The sequence below is a fragment of the Convolutriloba macropyga genome, chromosome 3, assembly GCF_964194025.1.
Source record: "Convolutriloba macropyga chromosome 3, txConMacr16.3, whole genome shotgun sequence".
Lineage (NCBI taxonomy): Eukaryota > Metazoa > Xenacoelomorpha > Acoela > Convolutidae > Convolutriloba > Convolutriloba macropyga.
Genome location: NC_134470.1, coordinates 68703004 through 68724481, shown reverse-complemented (window position 1 = coordinate 68724481; position 21478 = coordinate 68703004). Strand labels below are relative to the sequence as shown.

Sequence of the window (21478 nt, the reverse complement as noted above, 5' to 3'; positions counted from 1 at the left end):
TGTAGATATATGTGTCTTTTTAATAGCTTCGATGGTGATAGCTGAACGGAGCTATTATTGGCTATCGTTTGCTGTTTTTTTCATTTTGTCCAGATTTTTGTTAAGACCTGATAGTAGTCGCGTCTTCAAATCGCTGTCTTTGAGTAACGCTGTCTTCAAATCTGCCTTTTTGTTTTTATTCGTGCAATTTTGATTGCATTGAATGCTTGACGTCGTTGTTCATTCTTATTGGAGCGAGGTTTTTGTTCAGTCTCTTGATTAAGGCTTTACTTCACACGTGACTTACTTCACTCTCAAAATGACCTTTCCTCTCCAATTGGTTTTGCTAACTTCAATGGAAGGAGACGAAGTCAACTGAGTATATGTTATTCTAATTGCAGGTCATTTGAGGGCAGCCAATGAAAACAATAAGTACGTCATCTAGTTTCTTCTAAATAAAAATAAAAAACTCATTTATTTCGTCTCATTTTTTAAAAATATTCTTGAGACGACAAGCTAATGCAGCTGATTTGTTTTATCAATCTGCAAGTTATGTTTTTATGTATGCAAAATTTTTGCTTAACTGTTCTGACTTCTTAGATAGAACGTTCTAGAATTTTCTTGCGTTTGCTTAAGCGATTTAAGTCGACTTTTGAGAACTGGATAAACTAAACTAGTAAAGTCCGAAAGCGTTAAGACTAGCTTGACCGAGCTCTGGCTGTACACTAATTTGCTTTTATTCTCCAACTCTGATCGTAGCCTCCCTATGCTTAAGATACCTTCAACCAAAAAGCGAACCCCTCGCTTGACGTTCGAGCCGAAATTACCGGACAGTTGTTTTTTTATTGTTAATTTTGAAAAGAAAATTTTGGCCTGTTTTTTACGTGAGTAATTTCATTCAGTAACTTTAAACCATTGTGTTCTCGGTTTTAGATAAGGTTAGTTCTAGTATTTTTATTGCATTAGATAAGGTTAGTTCGAGAATTTTTATTGCTGGCAAGTAAAATTCGTTTGACAGTTTTTCGATCGACTAACTTCTCGTTTAGTTTTTGTTCTGTCTGAATTCTTGTTCGCAACTTCCAGCAAAGGATCTCAATTGGCGCTAGTTTTCTATTAAAAAGAGAAATAAAAGGTGTCCGGAAATTGTTTGTTTTTTTTCGCTGTTAATGTTAATAGTGGCTTATAACAGCCTTTGGTGACTGTATTACCCCAACTCTTCTCCCCGACTGACTAGTCTTTGCTTTGATATATTAGTTTTTCTGGGGTTCTCTATTCAAACTGCTAGTATACAGGTGCTCTCCAATTGCTAAGCTTTGGTCCAACTAAAACGCACGCAACATATAAATTATGTCAAGGGCAGAAGCCCAAATAGAAAAGGGGGTTTCTTTTCGTCAAGTGTTTGCCTCTATCAATATTGAGCTTAGAACTTAAAGTTTTGTGTCAGTGATAATTCTAAGTGGTGTAAATTTATTTTTGGGAAAGTTTTTTGGTTTTACACGGCTAGTTGCTTTCAAAATGACCTTTGATTTGGACAATGATGATATCTAACTCGAAGTGAACTTTATGTGGGTCTTAGCACAGAAACAATTTTGCCTGACAAATTCAGGTTGTAAGACATCACAGCAATTAAAACAATAAATTAGTTTGTCTGGTGTCAGGTCCTTATTTTCAATAAGTATTTTAAATTTTAGATCTACGATGGAATCAATGATATGCTGTCTTTATTATTTCAAAAGGCGACGTTTTGAAACCATGTGTTATTGTGAAAATAAAAGTTGTAACGATAGTTTTTCGAAATGATTCAAGTGCTCATCACCCTGGTGATCGATAAATTTAAAATCTTGCAAGAATCTTGCAAGGGAATGCATAGTTCTTCCATTTTGCTTGAAAGATTCTTGCAAGAATTGAATCCATCTTGCAAGATTCTTGCAAGATTTTAAATCCATCTTGCAAGAATCTTGCAAGATTTTGAATCCATCTTGCAAGAATCTTGCAAGATTTTGAATTTACATTTACCTTTTTGTCCTGGTTACCTGGCTGCTTTTTTACTGTTGGTTGAGCTGAAATAGTTAATCAAATGTCGGAAAATCTTCTGAAGTCAAGTTAAAACCTGACTTTTTCAAGATTTTCCAGTATAATTTTTGTGGTTCATCCCTCCTCCTTTTTCATTCCTGGCTGGGGACCGGCAGTGGCCGAGTTACTGAAATAAGCTATAGGAGTACTGATTTAGTACGGCAAAAAAACCGCACTTACACAGTTCTCCGAAACAAACAAAACGACTAAATCAGACAAAATAAATCAATATAAATGCAAAATAGCGAACAGATATTTCCTATGTTCTCAAATTGAACTTTGACCTTTGCAACGTTCGATAGCGTTGCAACTTTGCGAGACTGACTATATTTATAGTCAATCAGTTTTTAAGACAGTTGTCTGTACAGGAGTAGAAAAGAACCAATCTGTTCAGTGAGCCTTTTATTATAATATGACCCATAATTGAGTTGAGAAAACTCAACTAAATAACGAAGTTTCGTCAAGTTTCTTGCAACTGTCTAAACATGATTCACGGAAACGGTAACTGAACTCATTCTTTGCAACAAATACTTCTGGTTAACGTGGTCCTGCAGTGCATTTATGTAATTCACTGCTATCAATATTGGATATAAATAGCCCTGTTCTGACTAATCACAAGGTTGTGATTTTTCCGTGAAAACATTATACTCAAAGAAAATGCAATTGTTCTCTATGGCCTTACTATGGCAGCCTGCTTGTGAGTTCAAAAGTTCGTCTGGCAATCTTTGGGAGGTTTTTGTATGAATGAATTTTTTGTTTAATTGGGTTTTTTAGTAAATTAAAGTTATTTAATACTAGAAATTGAATGTTAACCATTAATTGGCTTTAATGGTGCTTTCATATGTTTCAGCATTAGTTGTTAAGAGAACTTGCACATAAAAACGGGTATTCTCATAAGACTTCCGTTATTTAAATTGCTCTGGGGACTATCTCTGCTTTAATTTTTTTCTGTTTTTTGTTGGTTAAGAGGGTGTTGAACGAGAAATAAATCATGAGATTTATCACTGCGCCATTTTTACCACCGCTTTGCAGAAAACTCGGTAAATCTTGCATGTACAACAGGTTTAATTTTTATTTTCTGTCAAAGTTTGAAGGAATTATTGTCTTTTTACGACTCGAAGTTTAGTATTAGCATGAGACATTGTTTTTTAAGCTGAACAATATCTTTTCATGATTTAATCAACATCTGTTGCGATAATAGCAGTTGAATAAACTGCCAGTTTTATAAATTTTAATGACCGATCGACACAGGAAAAACACTTCAGCATTAGACTACGAGTTTATCACATTCATTTATTGCCACTGTTACTAAGTAAACAGTGGTGATGAAAGAATGGTGATAAACTTGTAGTCTAATGGTGGAAACAGTTTGATAAACTTGTAGTCTATAAAAAAAACTTGTGTGGTGTGTTGTGTGTGGTGCGGGTGTGTGGTGTGTGCGCTTGTTTGGTGTGTGAGTTGGTGGTGTGCGTGCGTGCCTATGTGTGTGTGTGTGTGTGTTTGTGTGTAAGTGTGTGTGGCGTGGGGTGTGTCTGTGGTGCGTGTGTTGCGTGTGGTTTGTGTGTGTGTTTTACGTGTGTGTGTGTTTGTGTGTGTGCGCGTGGGTCCGTGTGTGCGTGCGTGTTGGTACGTGCGTGTATGTGTGTGTGTGCGCGTGTGTGTTTGTTGTTGTGTAAGTGTGTTTGTGTCCTGTGTGTTTGTGTCTGTGTGTATGTTTGTGTGTGTGCGCGTGCGTGGTTCCGTGTGTTCGTGTGTAAGTGTGTGTGGTTGTGCGTGTGTTTTGCTGTGTGTGTGTGTGTGTGTGTGTGTGTGTGTGTGTGGGGGGGGGGGGGGGGGCATGAGGACAAAACCAAGAACAGATCTGAAGTAATATCACTTACCTTTGAAAAGGTAATTGTCCACAAAAAATAAAAATGAAACACCAATAAAACTGTTCAATTTTGAAATGATCGCGACAGGTGTTGATTAAAAAAAAATTACCACACGGTTGTTATTGCCCTCGAAGTTATCATAACATCTCGGCTTCGCCTCGGAGTTTGATAACTTCTCGGTGGCGATAACAACCGTGTCGTAATAGTCATTGAACTTTGACTTTTTTCGAGCATTGACTTCTGTTTTTGAATTTTGCAACAATATTTAGATTGATCTGTTTTTCTAACGCTCAGTAGATGGTACCCTCTAGGAGTATGGAAAAAGGTTGTGTTGAGAAGATTTGACCCCATCAAAGCCCCCGCCCCTATCCAAACTACTACCCCCACCTATCTGTTCTCACTTAATCTCACCCAAACTACCTCTCTTCTGCCACATATCTACACGTACCATTCTACCCCGCGCCCCTTGTTACTTATTACAATGAAATACATCTACCACTCTCACAACTGTACAAAACCCACATCTAGACTCTCCACTCACCATTATTATTAATTACTCTGAACGGAAGTGTGTTGTAGATATATGTGTCTTTTTAATAGCTTCGATGGTGATAGCTGAACGGAGCTATTATTGGCTATCGTTTGCTGTTTTTTTTTCATTTTGTCAAGATTTTTGTTAAGACCTGATAAGGTAACGCTGTCTTCAAATCTGCTTTTTTGTTTTTATTCGTGCAATTTTGACTGCATTGCATGCTTGACGTCGTTGTTCATTATCGGAGCGAGGTTTTTGTTCAGTCTCTTGATTAAGGTTTTACTTCACACGTGACTTACTTCACTCTCAAAATGACCTTTCCTCTCCAATTGGTTTTGCTAACTTCAGTGGAAGGAGACGAAGTCAACTGAATATATGTTATTCTAATTGCAGGTCATTTGAGGGCAGCTAATGAAAACAATACGTAAGTCATATAAACTCTTCTAAATAAAAATAAAAAAAACTTATTTTGTCTCATTTTTTAAAAATATTCTTGAGACGACAAGCTAATGCAGCTGATTTGTTTTATCAATCTGCAAGTTATGTTTTTATGTATGCAAAATTTTTGCTTAACTGTTCTGACTTCTTAGATAGAACGTTCTAGAATTTTCTTGCGTTTGCTTAAGCGGTTTGAGTCGACTTTTAAAAACTGGATAAACTGAACTAGTAAAGTCCGAAAGCGTTAAGACTAGCTTGACCGAGCTCTGACTGTACACTAATTTGCTTTTATCCTCCAACTCTGATCGTAGCCTCCCTGTGCTTAAGATACCAAAAAGCGAACCCCTCGCTGGACGTTCGAGCCGAAGTTATCGGACAGTTGTTTTTTATTGCTAGTTTTTAAGAAAATTTTTGCCTGCTTTTCACGTGAAGCGTTCTAGAGTAATTTGATTTAGTAAATTTTAAGCCATTGTGTTCTCTGTTTTAGATAAGGTTAGTTCTAGAATTTTTATTGCATTAGATAAGGTTAGTTTGAAAATTTTTTCTGCACGCAAGTAAAATTCGCTTGACAGTTTTTTGATCGACTTCAAGAAGCCCACATAGAAAAGGTTTTTTATTCGTCAAGTGTTTGCCTCCATCAATATTAAGCTTAAAACTTAAAATTTTGTGTCAGTTATTTATTTTAAGTGGTGTAAATTCATTTATTTGTGGGAAAATGTTTTGGTTTTACAAGGCTAGTTACTTTCAAAATGACCTTTGATTTGGACAATGATGATATCTAACTCTAAGTGAACTTTATGTGGGTTTTAGCACAGAAACAATTTTGCCTGACAAATTCTAATAGAAAGACATCACAGCAATTAAAACAATAAATTAGTTTGGCTGGTGTCGGTTCTTATTTTAAATAAATATTTTAATTTTTAGATCTACAATGCAATCAATGATTTGCTGTCTTTTATTATTTCAAAAGGCGACGTTTTAACCAAGCGTTTCTGTAAAGATAAAAGTTGAGTAAGGATAGTTTTTTTGAATTGATTCAAGTGCTCATCATGAAAAAACCGTACTTAATAGAAACTAAAGAAAAAATTCATTACATTATCCAAGAAAACTTAATAGCTCTAGTTTAATTGTCGACAAAAACAATGAAGGGCGGAACCAGTTTTCATCCATAAGAGTTGTTAGGAAGGCTGCTTTATATCTAGAATGTTCCTGTATTGTGCTTGGAGGACAAAGATTAAATAACTTTCAATGAAATTCATTGAAATTTCAGAGAATTCATTAAAATCTCCAAATTGTTGATAAACTCGACTAAATGTTTTACGCCACATCATCTCGTTTTTTTGCATAGATAACATAAATCATACTAAATAATTGTGAGTCTTTACGAGCCGAGCCGAAGGTGTATTAGTTTTCTGTCGGCTTTGTTTTTTATTAGGTCGGTATGTTCGCGTATTTGACCTTCAAGCGAAAAAAGTTATATTAACCCATCACCTTCAGAAAAATGACTGTATCGAGCATCAACTTGAGTTTAAATCATGACTATTGATTGTGAAAGAATCGGCTGAGAATGTTTTTGATTTAAGCTTTTCCATAATTTGCAGTTTCAAATTTTTCGTTTCAGCTTTTTTAAAATCCCGCCGCCTCCATCTTCAAGTGCGCTCCCCAATCTTGCCCCTACCGCCAAATCTAACCACATTGAGGAAAGAAAAAAGTTGTGCCAATTCTTTATTCAGTTTCGAGGATTGAGAAATCTCCGCTTAAAAATGATCACCTAATATAATTTGTAAGCTACAATAGAATCAACGGTATCTCAGTGGTTTCAGAGCAATTCGTCCGATATTAGCTCATTATATTCTGTTATTGCTTGTAATGTATTTTTTAGTGAACTGAAGAGGCGACAAAAGGCAGAAAAGAAGGCAAAGGAGAAGGAAGAAAAGGCTGCAGCTACACAGAGTGCAGATGGTTCGTCTGTCGATGCCACTGAGGGGAAACCTTCCACAGCAATCTCAGAAACAGACTTGGACCCCAATGTGAGGGTTTTAAACCTTGCATGGAACTCAGATCCCAGATTTGTTTTCTTGCGAGGACCAAAAATTAATTTTTCTTGTTTACTGTTTCGATGTTCCCTTCTGAGCAGTTAACTAACTGGACACAGTCGATGTTTATTATTTTATTGATCTGTCAAAACGACCTCTGTTTTATATCGTAAATACTGTTGAGTTGGACAAGTGAATTTTTTAATTTTATTATTGTAATATGTAACGAATTGTGCTTTTTGCTACATCGGATGGAAATTTGTCTAAAATAAAGCTTACCAATTTAGATATCGGTGTAAATTGATCATGTTTCAGCAATACTTTGAGCTGAGGTCGGCGGCCATTCAGAAATTGAAAGAAGACACAAACAGAAATCCATACCCACACAAGTATCATGTTGAAGTGTCCCTCAGTGACTTCATTAAGAACTACGGGTCAGTCGAGAATGGACAAGTCGACGAGTCTGTGATCACTTCTGTAGCAGGTTAGGATCCATTTCTATGCATTGCATCTTGGCAATATTTTGAGTTTTTAGATATATTCCCTTCATTAATAGCTCTCAAACAATGTTATGAGTAATTATTTTAGTCCTGTTTGTCTTTTCTTATGCGATTATTTTTACTACTGATCTTTTGTCTGGGCACCCAATTTTTGTGATGTTTCGTCTGGAGAAATAAGATAAACAAGCAAAGTCCGAGGGCGTTAAGTAAGTCGCTGAGCAGTTCTGCAAGAGCCTTACTAGTCTGTCGTCCGAGCTACTTCTGAGAGAACTTATGGTGTAAAGAAAGAGCAATTTTTGGAGTTTTGGAACTCCAACTTCCCGGCTGATTTTTGTTGTGTAGGTATAAATCCACGATTTAAAGGGTAAAGGACAATGTTATGTGGTTTGGATACCCCTCGAAGCTTATTCGTTATCCCTCCCGACATGTAGATTCCTCCCTTCCCAGTGAAGATTGGCTCCCTAAGTCTAGTCTAATAATCACGAAAACCAATTTTTCGTGAACTAGTCGGATATGTTTGTCTCAACCGCGAAGAGAAAATTGATAGAGCGAGGCCCAAAAGTGTCAATTTTCGTGGCCAATCAGATGATATTTTGAAGTGTCATTCTCTGTTCACCAATTGAAGTTATCTTTTGCCGTCGACAAACGCCTACGTAAAACTTGTAAAACCTGAATCGCAATTAGGTTAACATTGGCTTGCAGTCTTAGTTAAGATTGGCTTGCACTCTTGCAGGTTAAGATTGGCTTAATGGGCGTGCAGTCTCAGTTTTTGTAGCCCACCTGCCTTGTGATTTCTGCTGTTATACAACTTTCCTTCGATTTTTATTGGTTAACTAAATTTATTATGAGTTGCCAAACAAGTTTATGGAAAGCGGGTTGAGTTTGTAATTCGTGTCCCGCCAAGTATGGTGAATCCGACCTCTTAAAGCGGATTGTTAAAACTGAGTTCTGGTATTTAAAAAAGCATGGAATTCCGAGCTTGAACAAGAAATTACTATGATTCAACAACCAGACAGTATTCATCTCTACAAATCAGTATTAAAAAATGTTGAATTTGTTATGGAACGGTATCAGTACAAAATACCCGCCGTCAAATCAGTGCCAAAATGTATGTACCCATTATCTAACCCTAATGTTATAAATTTCAGGTCGTATTCACTCTAAACGTGCCTCTGGTAAGAAGCTGGTCTTCTACGACTTGAGGGGCGAGGCAGTGAAGATCCAGATCATGGCTAATGAGAAGTACTATGAGAGTGGGGATGACTTTGAGAAGGATATTGACACTTTGCACAGAGGAGACATCGTTGGTGTCAGAGGTCATCCAGGTTTGTGGAATCAGTCTTGTAACTCGCGAATCTTTTCGGAGACAGTACGCGCAAAACGCTTTTCAGCAATTCATGTTAATTTTGTGCTTTATGTTAATTAATATCAACAAAATGTGCCCAATTAATGTTCTAAAAGCCAGTATTTTTAAGTGACTTCTGCCGAGTCACGTAAACTTGTTCAAAACCCTCAACTGCAATTTTTAACCTTGAACGTGCGTTTTATCTTGAAGCTATGATGTCATGCGCTTAAGGGTAAATGTTTCAATAAAAATTGAAAGATTCCGCAAATTTCTTCCCTCAAGTTAAATATTTAAAAATGAAATTTTTTTCGGCTTCATTTAATTTTAGGGTTTTGAAAGTTTTTGGGTACTACTTTTCATCTTCAAGTTAAATTGCAAGTGAAACAAATAATATTTTCGAAAAGGACTTCAAGGCCTGATTATTATAGTTGTGTACCCATTACATTATAGGTCGTACAAAGCTGGGAGAGTTGAGCATAGTGCCAAAGAAGATCACTCTGCTCAGTCCCTGTCTCCACATGTTGCCTCATCTACACTTCGGTGTCAAGGATAAGGTCAGCTAATTCCCTCTCATTTAATCCTCTCTTACCTAAATACCGCTTATCTAATTCAAATCGTCTCAGTAACCGAAGAAAGTGCTTCGATTTTTAGGTATACTTCTTTTAAGCTCCACTTTAAGTTTTTTAAAGGTTGCGTGCAAAATTTTTGCAATAATACATGATGAAATGACTAACTCAATCTTTAACTGAACTCTGCAAAGCAAATTATCGTGAGGAAGCACAATTTGAAGGTCAAAGAGGGATACTTGTTAAATGAAAGCTGATAGTAGTTAGGCTTCACACCTCTCCTCACATGCACAAACCCCGAATCCCTACGCTCTGCACATCATTCCAAACAATCGACAACCCCCCCCCCCCCCACCCCCCACCGTGCCCTCCCCTTTGACGTTAGTCGTTTGTTCAATAAATTATTTTCATCAGTCAAAAGAGTGATTTCTTCAATCATTCTTGACTTCTTTTTACCGAAAAAGGATATCAAGATGCTGCAACTTTAATGTACAGATGAATCTTTTTATATTTCAGAGAACTTATGACATGCAAAATGAGACAAGAATTTGAATTGTATTGGTGCGCTGTCTTTTTACGACTCGAAGAGGAGTATTGGAGAAGTCCTTTTTTTAGTGAATTTTGAAGCGGGAAATGAAACACGTGAAAAAATTTGGACTAATTTTGTTGCTGAACAAAACGAAGAGCGGAGCGAAAAGAGAGTGATTTTTTGTTCAAATCGCTGTTTTCTAGAGAGCGAGAAATTGAGGTGTGAAAAAAATTCTGTAAGCGAGCGAAATTTTTTGTTCACGTGCGGCATTTTAAAGCAGTTTTTTTCTCAATTTTTTTGTTTAAGAGGTTTGGTTATGATTTGCTTTTAATTTTAGGCTGAGTTTGGTAGTGGTTTGAAGGTTTGTGAAAATCTATATGAATTTTATGCTAATTCGGATGTTTTTCATGTATTTTGCTGATTTTTGGGCTAATTTTGATTTTTTTTACTATTGTTTTTTTTCTTCCTCAAATGGGTATTGAAGATACCCCTATTACTCGAGCAATTCAAGTTAACACGTGGTTACAGTTTTGTGGATATGAAGCATTTTTTGTTGAGAATTATCACGAAAAATGTCGAAAATTGGAACTAATTTTCTTAATTTTTTGCAGTTTTTCTTTTTTTTCTGTTTTTAGACAAGTTTCTGAACCTATTATGACTTGCCTATTATTTTGCGAGCATTTGGGTACTGTATTGGCTGAAAAGAATTTTTGTTTAGATATACGTGCTTTTGTAATATTAAAAAATATTAACTTTTTCAGTTTTTTAGTCAAAGTTGTTTGTAAGAGCTTGTTTGTTCATGATTTGGCTTCAATTATTTTTAAAAAATCTCATAAGTGGTTTTAGTAGTTACTAGTTGTATTGATGAAGAAATTGTGACAGAGATAGTTTTTTGGGGTATCAATTTATGACAGAATTTGATCAGATTTTGAATCATATTTTAATAAATTTGATTTTTTTTTACATTTTGTTTTTTGGTTTTATTTCAAGATAAGCGTAAATTATTCGAGGCACGTTTTGTCTGATGAGTAGTTGGATGGCATTTAAGTGGATTTCCACTTCGAGTCGTGTCCCGAATTCTTCTGGCTATGTTTTTTTTTTTTGAGATCTGTTCACACATTTTCATGATTTTTGAAGTCAAATTGGAGTAGTGATTTTTGTCCCGCCGAAACAGGAAGTTGAGCGAATAAGTGAGTGGTTTTGCGGCGTGAAATTATTTCGCTTTAATTTTAAAGTAGAGTGAGAAAATGGTGTTTGAACAAAAATTCGCTTTCTCGCTACTGGTTTTTTGTTCACATGCGGCAATTTCACTTTTATTTTTACTGTTTTTTCGATTTTTTGGATCGGATTTTATTCTAAATGGTTTTCCCAATCCATTCATATTTCGTTCTAGTTCTAGTTTTCTGTTTAATCATTGAAATTCCTTTGAATTGTACGTCAGGACTTGTCCTGCTATGTCTTTTTAAACATCTGTTCACACATTTTCATGATTTTTGAAGTTAAATTGGGGTAGTGATTTTGGTCACGCCGAAACAAGAAATGGAGCGAAAAAGCGAGTGGTTTTGCGGCGTGATATTCTTTAGCTCCAATTTTAAATGAGAGTGAGAAAAAAGTGTTTGAAAAAAATTCGCTTTCTCCCTAGTGGTTTTTTGTTCACATGCGGCAATTTCACTTTGATTTTTACTGTTTTTTTGATTTTTTTTATTGGATTTTTTTTTAATTGGTTTTTCCCAATCCATTCATAGTTGATTCTAGGTCTAGTTTTTTGTTAGAATCAGATTCACATTTCTCGCTAGTGGTTTTTTGTTCTCGCTATCGGAATTTTGACATTGATTTTCTGTTTTTTTTTGTTTTTTTTTTTGGAAATGGTTTTCACAATTAACTCATAGTCCGTTCTATTTCTAGTTTTGTGTTTAGTCAATGAAAATTCTTTGAATTGTACGTCAGGACTTGTCCTGCTATGTTTTAAACATTTGTTAACACATTTTCATGATTTTTGAAGTTAAATTGGGGTAGGGATTTTGGTCACGCCGAAACAAGAAATGGAGCGAAAAAGCGAGTGGTTTTGCGGCGTGAAATTTTTTCGCTCTAAATTTAAAGTAGAGTGAGAAAACGGTGTTTGAACAAAAATTCGCTTTCTCGCTAGTGGTCTTTTGTTCTCATGCGGCAATTTCACTTTGATTTTTACTGTTTTTTCGATTTTCTGATCGGATTTTTTTCTAAGTGGTTTTTTCCAATCCATTGGTGGTACGTTCTAGGTCTAGGACCCAATCCATTGGTGGTACGTTTTAGGTCTCATTGGTGGTACGTACGAAAGTCTCTGAATTTTACGTCAAGACTGGTCCTGCTATGTTTTTTTCACTTTTTGCTGCTTGTGTAGGATTTGTTTGTTCTTTTAACGTTTGTTTTTTTTTGCTAATTTGCGCGTTTTTTGTGTCAGTTTTCTGGCATTCTCGGATGTTCTCTCTTCGTTTCTCTTTCTCTCACCCACTCGCTCGCTCGCTCTTTCTCTCTGCAACTTTTTTGCCGTCTCATTGATCGTGTAATTTACATCAGTGAGATCTAGATGTCCGTGTCTGTTTAATTGCTCTTGAACGAAGTTCATAGCAATTATTGTAAATGTGTGTGTCTTTTTACGACTCGAAGAGGAGTATTGAGATTCTACTGGTTTTTTTTAGCAGAAAGCAAATTTGTTCATGGCTTGAATTTTGAATTCTTTCTATTCGATCTTTTACCTCCGTTTTTGATTGTTGACTTCTGTTTTCGAACATTGGACTTTAACAATAGCCTAGTTTGTAATGTATAGCAATTGGTAACAGTCTGCAATTCAAGGTGAAGAGGTCAATTTGAGAATAATTGATCCCATTTAACTACCTACCCCGCCCCCCCAAAAATCCCCCCCCCCCCCCACGTACCTACCCCCCGCAACGTACCTGACCCCCACCCTACCTACCTACACCCCCACGACCACCTATCTGCCACCACCTACCGACCCCCCCCCCCACCAGCACCTACCCACACCCCTGGACTGAAAAAATTTAAAGCTTTTTTATGTTGTATTGGTCTACTATTTTTGTTATTTCTTGTTTTTTTTTCGATAATCTGATTTTGTCCAAGTTAGGGTAGAGATTATTTTGCACGACGACTCGAGTCGCTTCCGGTATTCTACCGGCTATGTTTTTGAATGCAAAATTTTCGCTTGACAATTTTGACTTTTGGAGTGACTTTTACGCCCTTGACTTTTTGCGTTTCGCGTGATCTAAAATTCTCTCTCAATCACAATTTCAAGCAACTGAACTCAATTGGCGGCAATTTAGTACTAAAAGTCAAATGAAAAGTGCGCTGAAACTGGTGCCATTTTTTACTTTAAACCTGAATAGTGGTATATGTTAACTTCTATTGTGGTTATTTGAAGCCCACTGTTGAGCTTCTTAGTCCCATTTAGGCTCTCCTCCCTCCCCCCGACTGAAGCAGGCTGCAATTGATTAGAGCTCCCACAAGTCGTTTGAGAGCAATTCTTCCGACGTTTAGTCGGTTATGTTTCCTATTTGTCTAAATTTTTCAAGCGACAATAAAACTGTCTCCTCAATTTGTCCTGCGATTTCTCTCAAAACTTATATTGGGAATATTTTATCTTTACATTTTCTCAACGTCATTAACACGCTTATCTGAACTTGAATTGAATCCGATATCAAAAGATCAAAATCCTGGAAAAAAGTGAACGTAGTTCAGATTTCAGAGCGAAACTTACTTTGACAGATTTATAAGTGTAATGAAATTTTATTTGATGACTTAAAACCAATGTCTGATAGCCATCAAAGGAAATTTGAACTGGAGATGAGCGAATTGTAAAATAATAAATGATTGATCACTTGACGTCTCGATTGTTTTTCCTCTGAGCAGTTCTGGGACTTTGTTCGGTAATTTTTAATAGCCGCCCTCATCTTCTCAGCCGGCTATTATAGCGCTCCTATTTTTTTTTTTTTTACTTCGTCGAATAAAAAAATGTTTCGCTTTACCTCATTTTGCCGCCTTTTCAACATTTTGCGTGAAATCTTTTTGACTTCTCTAGGCTAGTTTCTCTCTTCTCTCATTCTGCTAAAAGTGATTTTGAACATCAGTTACTCAGCAAAGCAATTCAAAATGAACAGTCAGTATAAAAAATTGAAGTCAGAAATAGAAACGGGATAAACCCATAAAGCCCAATTTTAGATGCCCGCTATTTGAACGTCGTTCCTATAAGTATTAGTTACCTCTCTCTAATGCTTATTGTTAGAGAGAGGTAGCCCCTGTAGCCTCTCTCTAAGAAACAGAAGTATGTTCAACTACGATATGCCATCAAAATAAATCGGACTTAAAAAAATGTTTTTGTACAAAAATCTTTTTTTTTTCAATATCTTCTGTTATTTCAATCCCAATCATGCTTATTGGAATCAACGGCGGCTATTTTCCGGCAATCTGCCGGGTATGTTTTTTGATGAACTTTTCTTTGGACAGTTTTGTTTTTTTTTTAAGTTTTCATGGATGTTCTCCTTATCTGTACCAAATGGCAGTTTGCGGGCGCTGAGGCAATTTTTTCCAATAGTTTTCCAAAGTTTTTTTTGTGCCGTGAAAATCAGGGACGCGAAGCGGCTATTGGCGACAACACAGCAATTTTATTGTCTCGTCAAGTTTGCTCGTTTTCAGAGCTAGGAGAAGCAAATTGTTTATCTTCTTGTATGGTAATGGATAAAAAATAATATCTGCTGGAGTCACTTGACCTTTCCGCAGATTAGTTTCATTTTTTGAATGAGAAAGCCAGCTAGCTGCGTTAGCGGCTAATTTGAACAAGTTGGTGCCCAGAACGACAATTTTTCATGTATTCTCAATTTTTCCAACTCTTGCAAAATATCATCCTTAAGCTATTTAAAAACAGAAAACTTGAATTTTTCGAAGCTGATGTTTACCCTAAGGTTTAAAAATCCAGCAATCCAGTTTATCAAATCTTTTTTTTCAGAAAATTTTCAAAAAATGTTAAAGCGTCTTTCTATTTGTGTCGGCGTAAATAATGGATTTAAATCTCTTCTTCTCTGCTCAGGCTTTCTGAATTTGATTTTAACTGTATCTAATTTTAAAAAAATACTACAATTTTTGGAATTTAATTAAGTTTATTGTTCAGTCTGAATAACTTCAGTAGATTTTCGCAAAATGCGCTCCAAATGATTCACCGTCTGCAAAGTAAACATATGGTTAAAGAAATTTCTCGAAGATTTTCTTTTGTAGAATTAATATCAACAGTTCCTTCTAGTGGTTAAAAATATCTTGGTAATAATGTTGAAGTTTGACTTTTAATTCATTTTAAACCATGCAATGTCAGACAGACATTAAACATGCAAAGCGGATGTTCAAAAAGTGGAAAAATATGAAGGTGAAAACCCTAAACTGTATGCTTATCTGTTTTTTCGCAATTTCTTGAATTTATTTTCCGAACAAATAATCAGCTTTCATATTCATCCTACTGACTTGTGGATTTTACTATGCCCACTAATCAAAAATTAGTTATCATCGCTTCGGAACTGAACGTTGATAAAAAGCGCTCCTCCCACCGATCCATCAACATTCTTAAACTAAAAATTTTTGAAAAATTCTCTGGTTATATCATGCATTTAATTTTTTGTTATTTATAGCTGCCGTCAGCCTCTCAACGGCTGTTATTTAGGCGCTCTCATTTTTACATTTCAAAAAGTTTGAATTGTATTGGGGCGCTGTCTTTTTTCATAGTCAGTGAAAATTCTTAGAATTGTACGCCAGGACTTGTCCTTTCTACGCTTTTTCATCATGATTTTCCTTTTACATAAATTACGACTTTCACGTTTGACTTCTGACTTACCTCGCTCACTGTTTAAACTGAATTGTTTTTAACTCCATTCACTCAATGAATTACGCAAACTAGTGAATACAGTCAAAGAAAAAAGAGCAAAATCAAAAGAAACGGGATAAACCGATAAAGCGCGGTCATTAAATCATTGAGCATTAGGTTATCAAAGTTCATTAGTGTTTGCTAGCTGACATTGGTATTAGGCTAATTAGCTTTCAGTTTAGAATTTGAATTAAGTATAGTTTTAGAATCCAACTGAAACTGCACCCTGAATTAGTGCACTTTTTGACACTAAAAAAATAGAAATAAATTTGGTCAATTTATCTTTTTCTTTGGTCAATTTATCTTTTTCTGTTTCAATCCCGATGTGCATCAAGCGCGTCAGCGGCGGCTGTTTTCCGGCAATCTGCCGGCTATGTTGTTAGTTTGGATATTATATTGTACGAATCTCCGAGTCGTTTCCAGTATTCTACCGGTTTGTTAAAGGAATTTTTATCGCTTGACTGTTTTGAGTTTTCGAGATACTTCGACTTTTTGCGTGATCTAAATTTCTCTCTGGTAGTTCGAGAGCAGTTCTTGATTAGGATGTTTGATTCAATATCCTCCTTTCATTTTTTCAAAAACATCTATAAAGCAGCAGAAATCTATGGCTAGTTTGCCGAATCAGCTTTCTGAACATGTGATAACCAGATGCAGCGGACAATGAAATTCGAATTGATTTGTTTCAGGAAACGAGGTTCAGACAGAGATACCTTGACCTGATCATTAATGAACAAGTGCGGGAGGTGTTCATCACGAGAACCAAAATCATCTCTTACATCAGACAGTTCTTTGACAACATGGGCTTCCTCGAAGTGGAGACACCTCTCATGAATATGATTGCTGGTACGACAGGGATCAAATTTCATTGTTTTAAATCTCATTGTGTGCACAGATTTGCTGTTGATAAGGACATTCTGTAATAAGCCAATTTTTTGTTGAATAAATGAGCTCTCACGGAAAAAACCAATAAATCAGGATAAGTTGTTGTACATTGTCCTGTATTCGTAACAGCATGGCTCATGACGATATTTATAGCTTTCACAGTTAAGTTTTTCCAGTTTTGTTCAACAGCGTTAATCCTGAATAACTGTTTATTTTTCCAGGTGGCGCAACTGCAAAGCCTTTTATCACTCACCACAACGACCTGCACATGAATTTGTTCATGCGAGTGGCACCTGAGTTGTACTTGAAGATGCTTGTAGTTGGTGGGTTTGACAGAGTGTACGAGATTGGGAGACAGTTCAGAAATGAGGGTATAGACATGACACACAACCCTGAATTCACCACTTGTGAATTTTACATGGCCTATGCTGATTACGAGGATTTGATGAAGATCACCGAGGAAATGCTTCATGGTGAGGATATACAAGTTCTTTCAAATAAATGTTTTGTGGATCCCACGGAGGATGTTAGTGCTTAATGTGTTGTTTATAAAGTAATGGTTTTTTCTACGAATTCGAGCAAACTACTGCCACTGTTCTCAAAAGTGCAGTTTTTGATTCCTAATGCGTTTTAAAACTGATTTAATGTTTGTAAGCTTTTGAGCTTTGAAATTGAATTTTGTCGGGAACCCGCGAACCATTTAACAGCCAAAACTTGAGGTAAAATATTCGTCCAAAAATTGTTTTCACTGAATTAATTAGAAGAGAATTATGACCTCTAAAAATTCATTTTTTTGTAGGAGTAATTAACTTGGCGATCACAACAAATGATCGAATTGTTTGACTTCGTGATTTTTACAGGTTTGGTCCAAGCACTGTTTGGCAAATCTACCATAACCTACAAGCCAGATGGGGAAGAGGGACCTGCTAAGGAGGTGGATTTCTCCCCTCCCTTCAGACGAGTCCATATCATTAAAGATTTGGAGAAGATACTGGGTGTGACGCTACCAGATGCTACTCAGTTCCACACTGAAGGTGACTGATGGTGCCATCAGAAAGTTTTTATTGACCTCATAACAGTTTTGTTAGCTTTTCTGTACCGACCAGATATTTGTTTGAGAGAGAATATGAGCAAAATTTTCAACGCTATCTCATTTCCTATTTTTCAATTTTTTAATTTTTTTTGCTTAAAAGGGACCTAAATGGTCGAGATTGATGATTAAATAGTCAAAATGATGTTTTAAATTACTCTCGAGCGAAGCTCGAAGCGATGGTAGTCGTTGGTGTCTTTTGATTTGCTTTTTAGTCCTGGACTTCCTGCGTTACGCGTGATTTCAAAAGCTCTAATTCATAATTTTGAACAGCTCAGTTCCGTAGACGGATATTAACTACTAAAAGTCTGATGAAAAATGCACCAAAATAGTTAATTTTGAAATTTAAAAATCTATAGGTTAGAGTTTATTTTGGATAAGGGCAGTTTGAAAGAAATGGTCTACCGACTTCGTTATCTGTCCGTGTTGTATCATTATTTTTAAGTTTTGTCTTTCTGGCTTTGCAATTTAAATCTGTGGCTTTTAACGAGAAGGTTTAACCAGATATCATCAGATCGTGCAGTAAAATAAAATTAGTATTACGGATCGTACGATGATATAAAAACTATGCAAATTTTTGATCTCAGACGGAAGCATACCTGAGTACAAAGAAGAATGCCCAATAATCAGTAATGATGATGGTACTGTTTTCTATGAAATTCTAATGTCAATGAGCCTCTTTATAATACCCCCACCCTGCTAAGCCGGGCTAGAGTCAATTTCCACCCTCCGGTTTAAAGCAAGTAGAATCATGTCTCTGCTTGTAGTTGAAGAGAAATTTGACGACCGTTGGTCGCATCTATCTGAATAGGAGCCGCGAAGAGATCGCGTGGCTATTGTTAGCCTCTTCGTGGCTTTCCAATTAAAGAATTTAAATTGTATTGGGGCCCTGCCTCCGTTTGTGAGATGATCGATTTTTCATGCGACTGACGGTTTTTTTTTACTTTTTGTCAACGAAAACGGTTAAACAGCTAGTGCCCAGAAAGTATAAATAGCTAAGCAGCTATCTTAGAGCGCTGCTGGTCTCTAAGTGTAGAATTGTAGAATTTCCAAAGCTGTTGAGAATACAGAAAATCATGGTATAAAATGCAGTTTTTTTACAGTCTGAGCCCCCTCACTCCATCCGCACCCCCGTTCTCCCTACTCCACCCCCTTCTCGTCCAACCACATCTCATGCCACCACGAACCTGGCACGAGAGACAAGTGCTGTGCTCCGCCCGCCTAATGCTAGCTTCCTCAAACCCAAACTGGATATTATACAGGCCAAACGCTCGCAGGCCGTTTGAGAGCAATTCGCTCGACTTTGTCGGTAATATTTGTAAGTCGAGGATTTCGGTAATTTCAGCTTCAAGGGTCTTTACAAAACTATATATAATTAATAGCCGCGTCAACAATTCCAGGCGGCTATTATTGCGCTCCTTTTTTTACAATTCAAAGAATTTGAATTGTATTGGAGGCGTTGTCTTTTTTTAAAGATCTGTTCACACATTTTCATGAGTTTTGAAGTCAAATTGGAGTAGTGATTTTGGTCACGCCGAAACAGGAAGTGAAGCGAAAAAGCGAGTGGTTTTGCGGTGTTAAATTTTTTTGCTCTAATTGTAAAGTAGAGAGAGATTTCGCTTTCTCGCTAGTGATTTTTTTGTTCACATGCAGCAATTTCACTTTGATTTTTTCTGTTTTTCGCTTTTTTGGATAGGATTTTCTTTCTAAATGGTTTTCCTAATCAATTCGTAGTTCATTCTAATCCTAGTTTTTTGTTTGAACCAAACTTCCATTTCTCGTTAGTGGATTTTTGTGCACACGCGGGATTTTGATATTGATTTTCTGTTTTTTTTTATTTTTTTGATCTGATTTTTTTAGAAATGGTTTTCCCAATTCACTAATAGTCTGTTCTAGGTCTAGTTTTTTTGTTTAGTCAATGAAAATTCTTTGAATTGTACGTCAGGACTTGTCCTGCTATGTTTTTTACTTCGTCTAACAGATTTTTGTTTCGTCTTACTGTGATGTCATTTCTGTTTTTGGGTCAATTGCGTGACTTACCTCACTCAAAAAAAGAATTTCTGAACTCACTTATGGAATTTTTTATGAATATTTACTAGTTAAAGATCAATAGTGTGCATCTAAGTGGTGCCAAACTTTTATGCCCTAATTGTGAGTATTAGTCTTGAGTTTTTTATTTCGAATATCAATTTTGAGAAAGATTTTTTAGGGCTTTTTCATTATAGACCGCATGTGTCATAAAATTGACAGTACGTCTCTAACCCAAAAAATCTATTGGTCAACTAAAGAACTTTTGGCCAATCTGTCTCTTGTTTCTTTAGTCGTTTCAATTCATGGAAGGCCACAAGCGTCTATCGCGGATATTTTCCGGCAATCTGCCCTCTATTTTTTTCAATGATGAACTGCCTCTTCGTAGTCCGTTGCGGGGATAATAATCTCGACCATTTGTCAACTTTTATAGCAATCGATATACAGTTTGGATGTTGCTGGAGTTCTTTAGCTGGTCAGCGTGCTGAGGAGATGCAACTGCAGCATAATAATACGTTCATAAGTTCATCGCAGTATAAATTTTTTGGAGTATTAACTTGCGTTCAGTGCTTCACAGAGCCGCTACCGAGTTGTTGCAGAAAATTTTGCGCCCAAATGTAAGGTTTTTATTGCTTTCGAACGAAGTTTGAAGCAGTTACTGTATACGTGAATGTGCATTTTATTATTGGCCCTTTTTGCGCTGTTGTTTTAGAACATTCTTTGACTTCTTGAGTGACCTTTTCATGCTTGAGTTTTCCTTTTTTGAGTGATATAAGCTGGTTTCATTTTGAATTAAAGCTTGTTGCTGGTGTCAAAGCGATTGTGCGCTAAAGAGAACCAATTCCATTGTAGCTTAGTGATGAAGATGTCAAACTGACATCATGGAGGTCAGGGGTTCGAACCCCTGTGGGATTGTTATTTGCATCCATAATATATTTCTAAGCAACGCCCCCTATAAATTAAATTGCCCCGCCTGTCGTTTAAATACATTTCATCCAACTTAGTCGGTTTATGTTTTTTGAAGTCAAATTTGAGTAGTAACTTTTGGGCTGGCAGAAACAGGCAATTTGACTTTAATATTTCAAGGTTTTGGATAGAATTTTTGTCTTAACTGTTTAATTGCTCTCAAACGAAGTGTGTAATAATTATATTAGTCCTGACGGTCTTTTTTAACGCGATTTTTTGCTTGACCAATTTTGTCCGACGCATTTGATTTTTTGTCCTCAAAAACGGGCAAACAGGTAGCGCTCAGCGGACATATTAAGTGCTCTTAGAGCCTTTCAGCTCACTAGTCTTCAAGTATGCGATTCTCAGAATCTGTTTTGGAGACTTATACTTATGGCTCGAAGGGCGTCTCCCTCCCCTCCCCCCCCCCCCCCACTGTTGCCACCTCATCAGCCCCCCGGTGCACCCGACGCCTATGCGCTCACTTGCGCCCCTTCAATTAAGCTAAAGCTAGCCTCACCTAAAGTAACCTAGCTACTGATGAAGCCAACCGCTCGCCGGTCGTTTGAGAGCAATTCGCCCGACGTTTGTCGGTTATGTTTTTTGAGCAGTGATTTTGGTCTCGCCGGAACAAGAAATGGAGCAAAAAAGCGAGTGGTTTTGCGGCGTAAATGTTACTTTATTTTTAAATAGCGGGGAAATAGCATCTGAACAAATATTCGCTTTCTCTGTTGTGATTCTTTGTTCACATGCGGCAGTTCGACT

The 21478-nt window shown here is 36.6% G+C and overlaps 1 protein-coding gene across 1 annotated transcript in view; it reads left to right on the top strand.

Annotated features, from left to right (window-relative positions):
- Positions 1–21478, top strand: part of LOC142336400 (lysine--tRNA ligase-like) — a 46340-nt gene that overhangs the window by 2557 nt on the left and 22305 nt on the right. Inside the window, exons 2-8 of the mRNA XM_075385202.1 lie at positions 6776–6923; positions 7245–7413; positions 8578–8754; positions 9225–9328; positions 16455–16611; positions 16872–17123; positions 17511–17684. Of these exons, the coding sequence (XP_075241317.1) occupies positions 6776–6923; positions 7245–7413; positions 8578–8754; positions 9225–9328; positions 16455–16611; positions 16872–17123; positions 17511–17684 (1181 nt within the window). The remainder of the gene's footprint in view (positions 1–6775; positions 6924–7244; positions 7414–8577; positions 8755–9224; positions 9329–16454; positions 16612–16871; positions 17124–17510; positions 17685–21478) is intronic.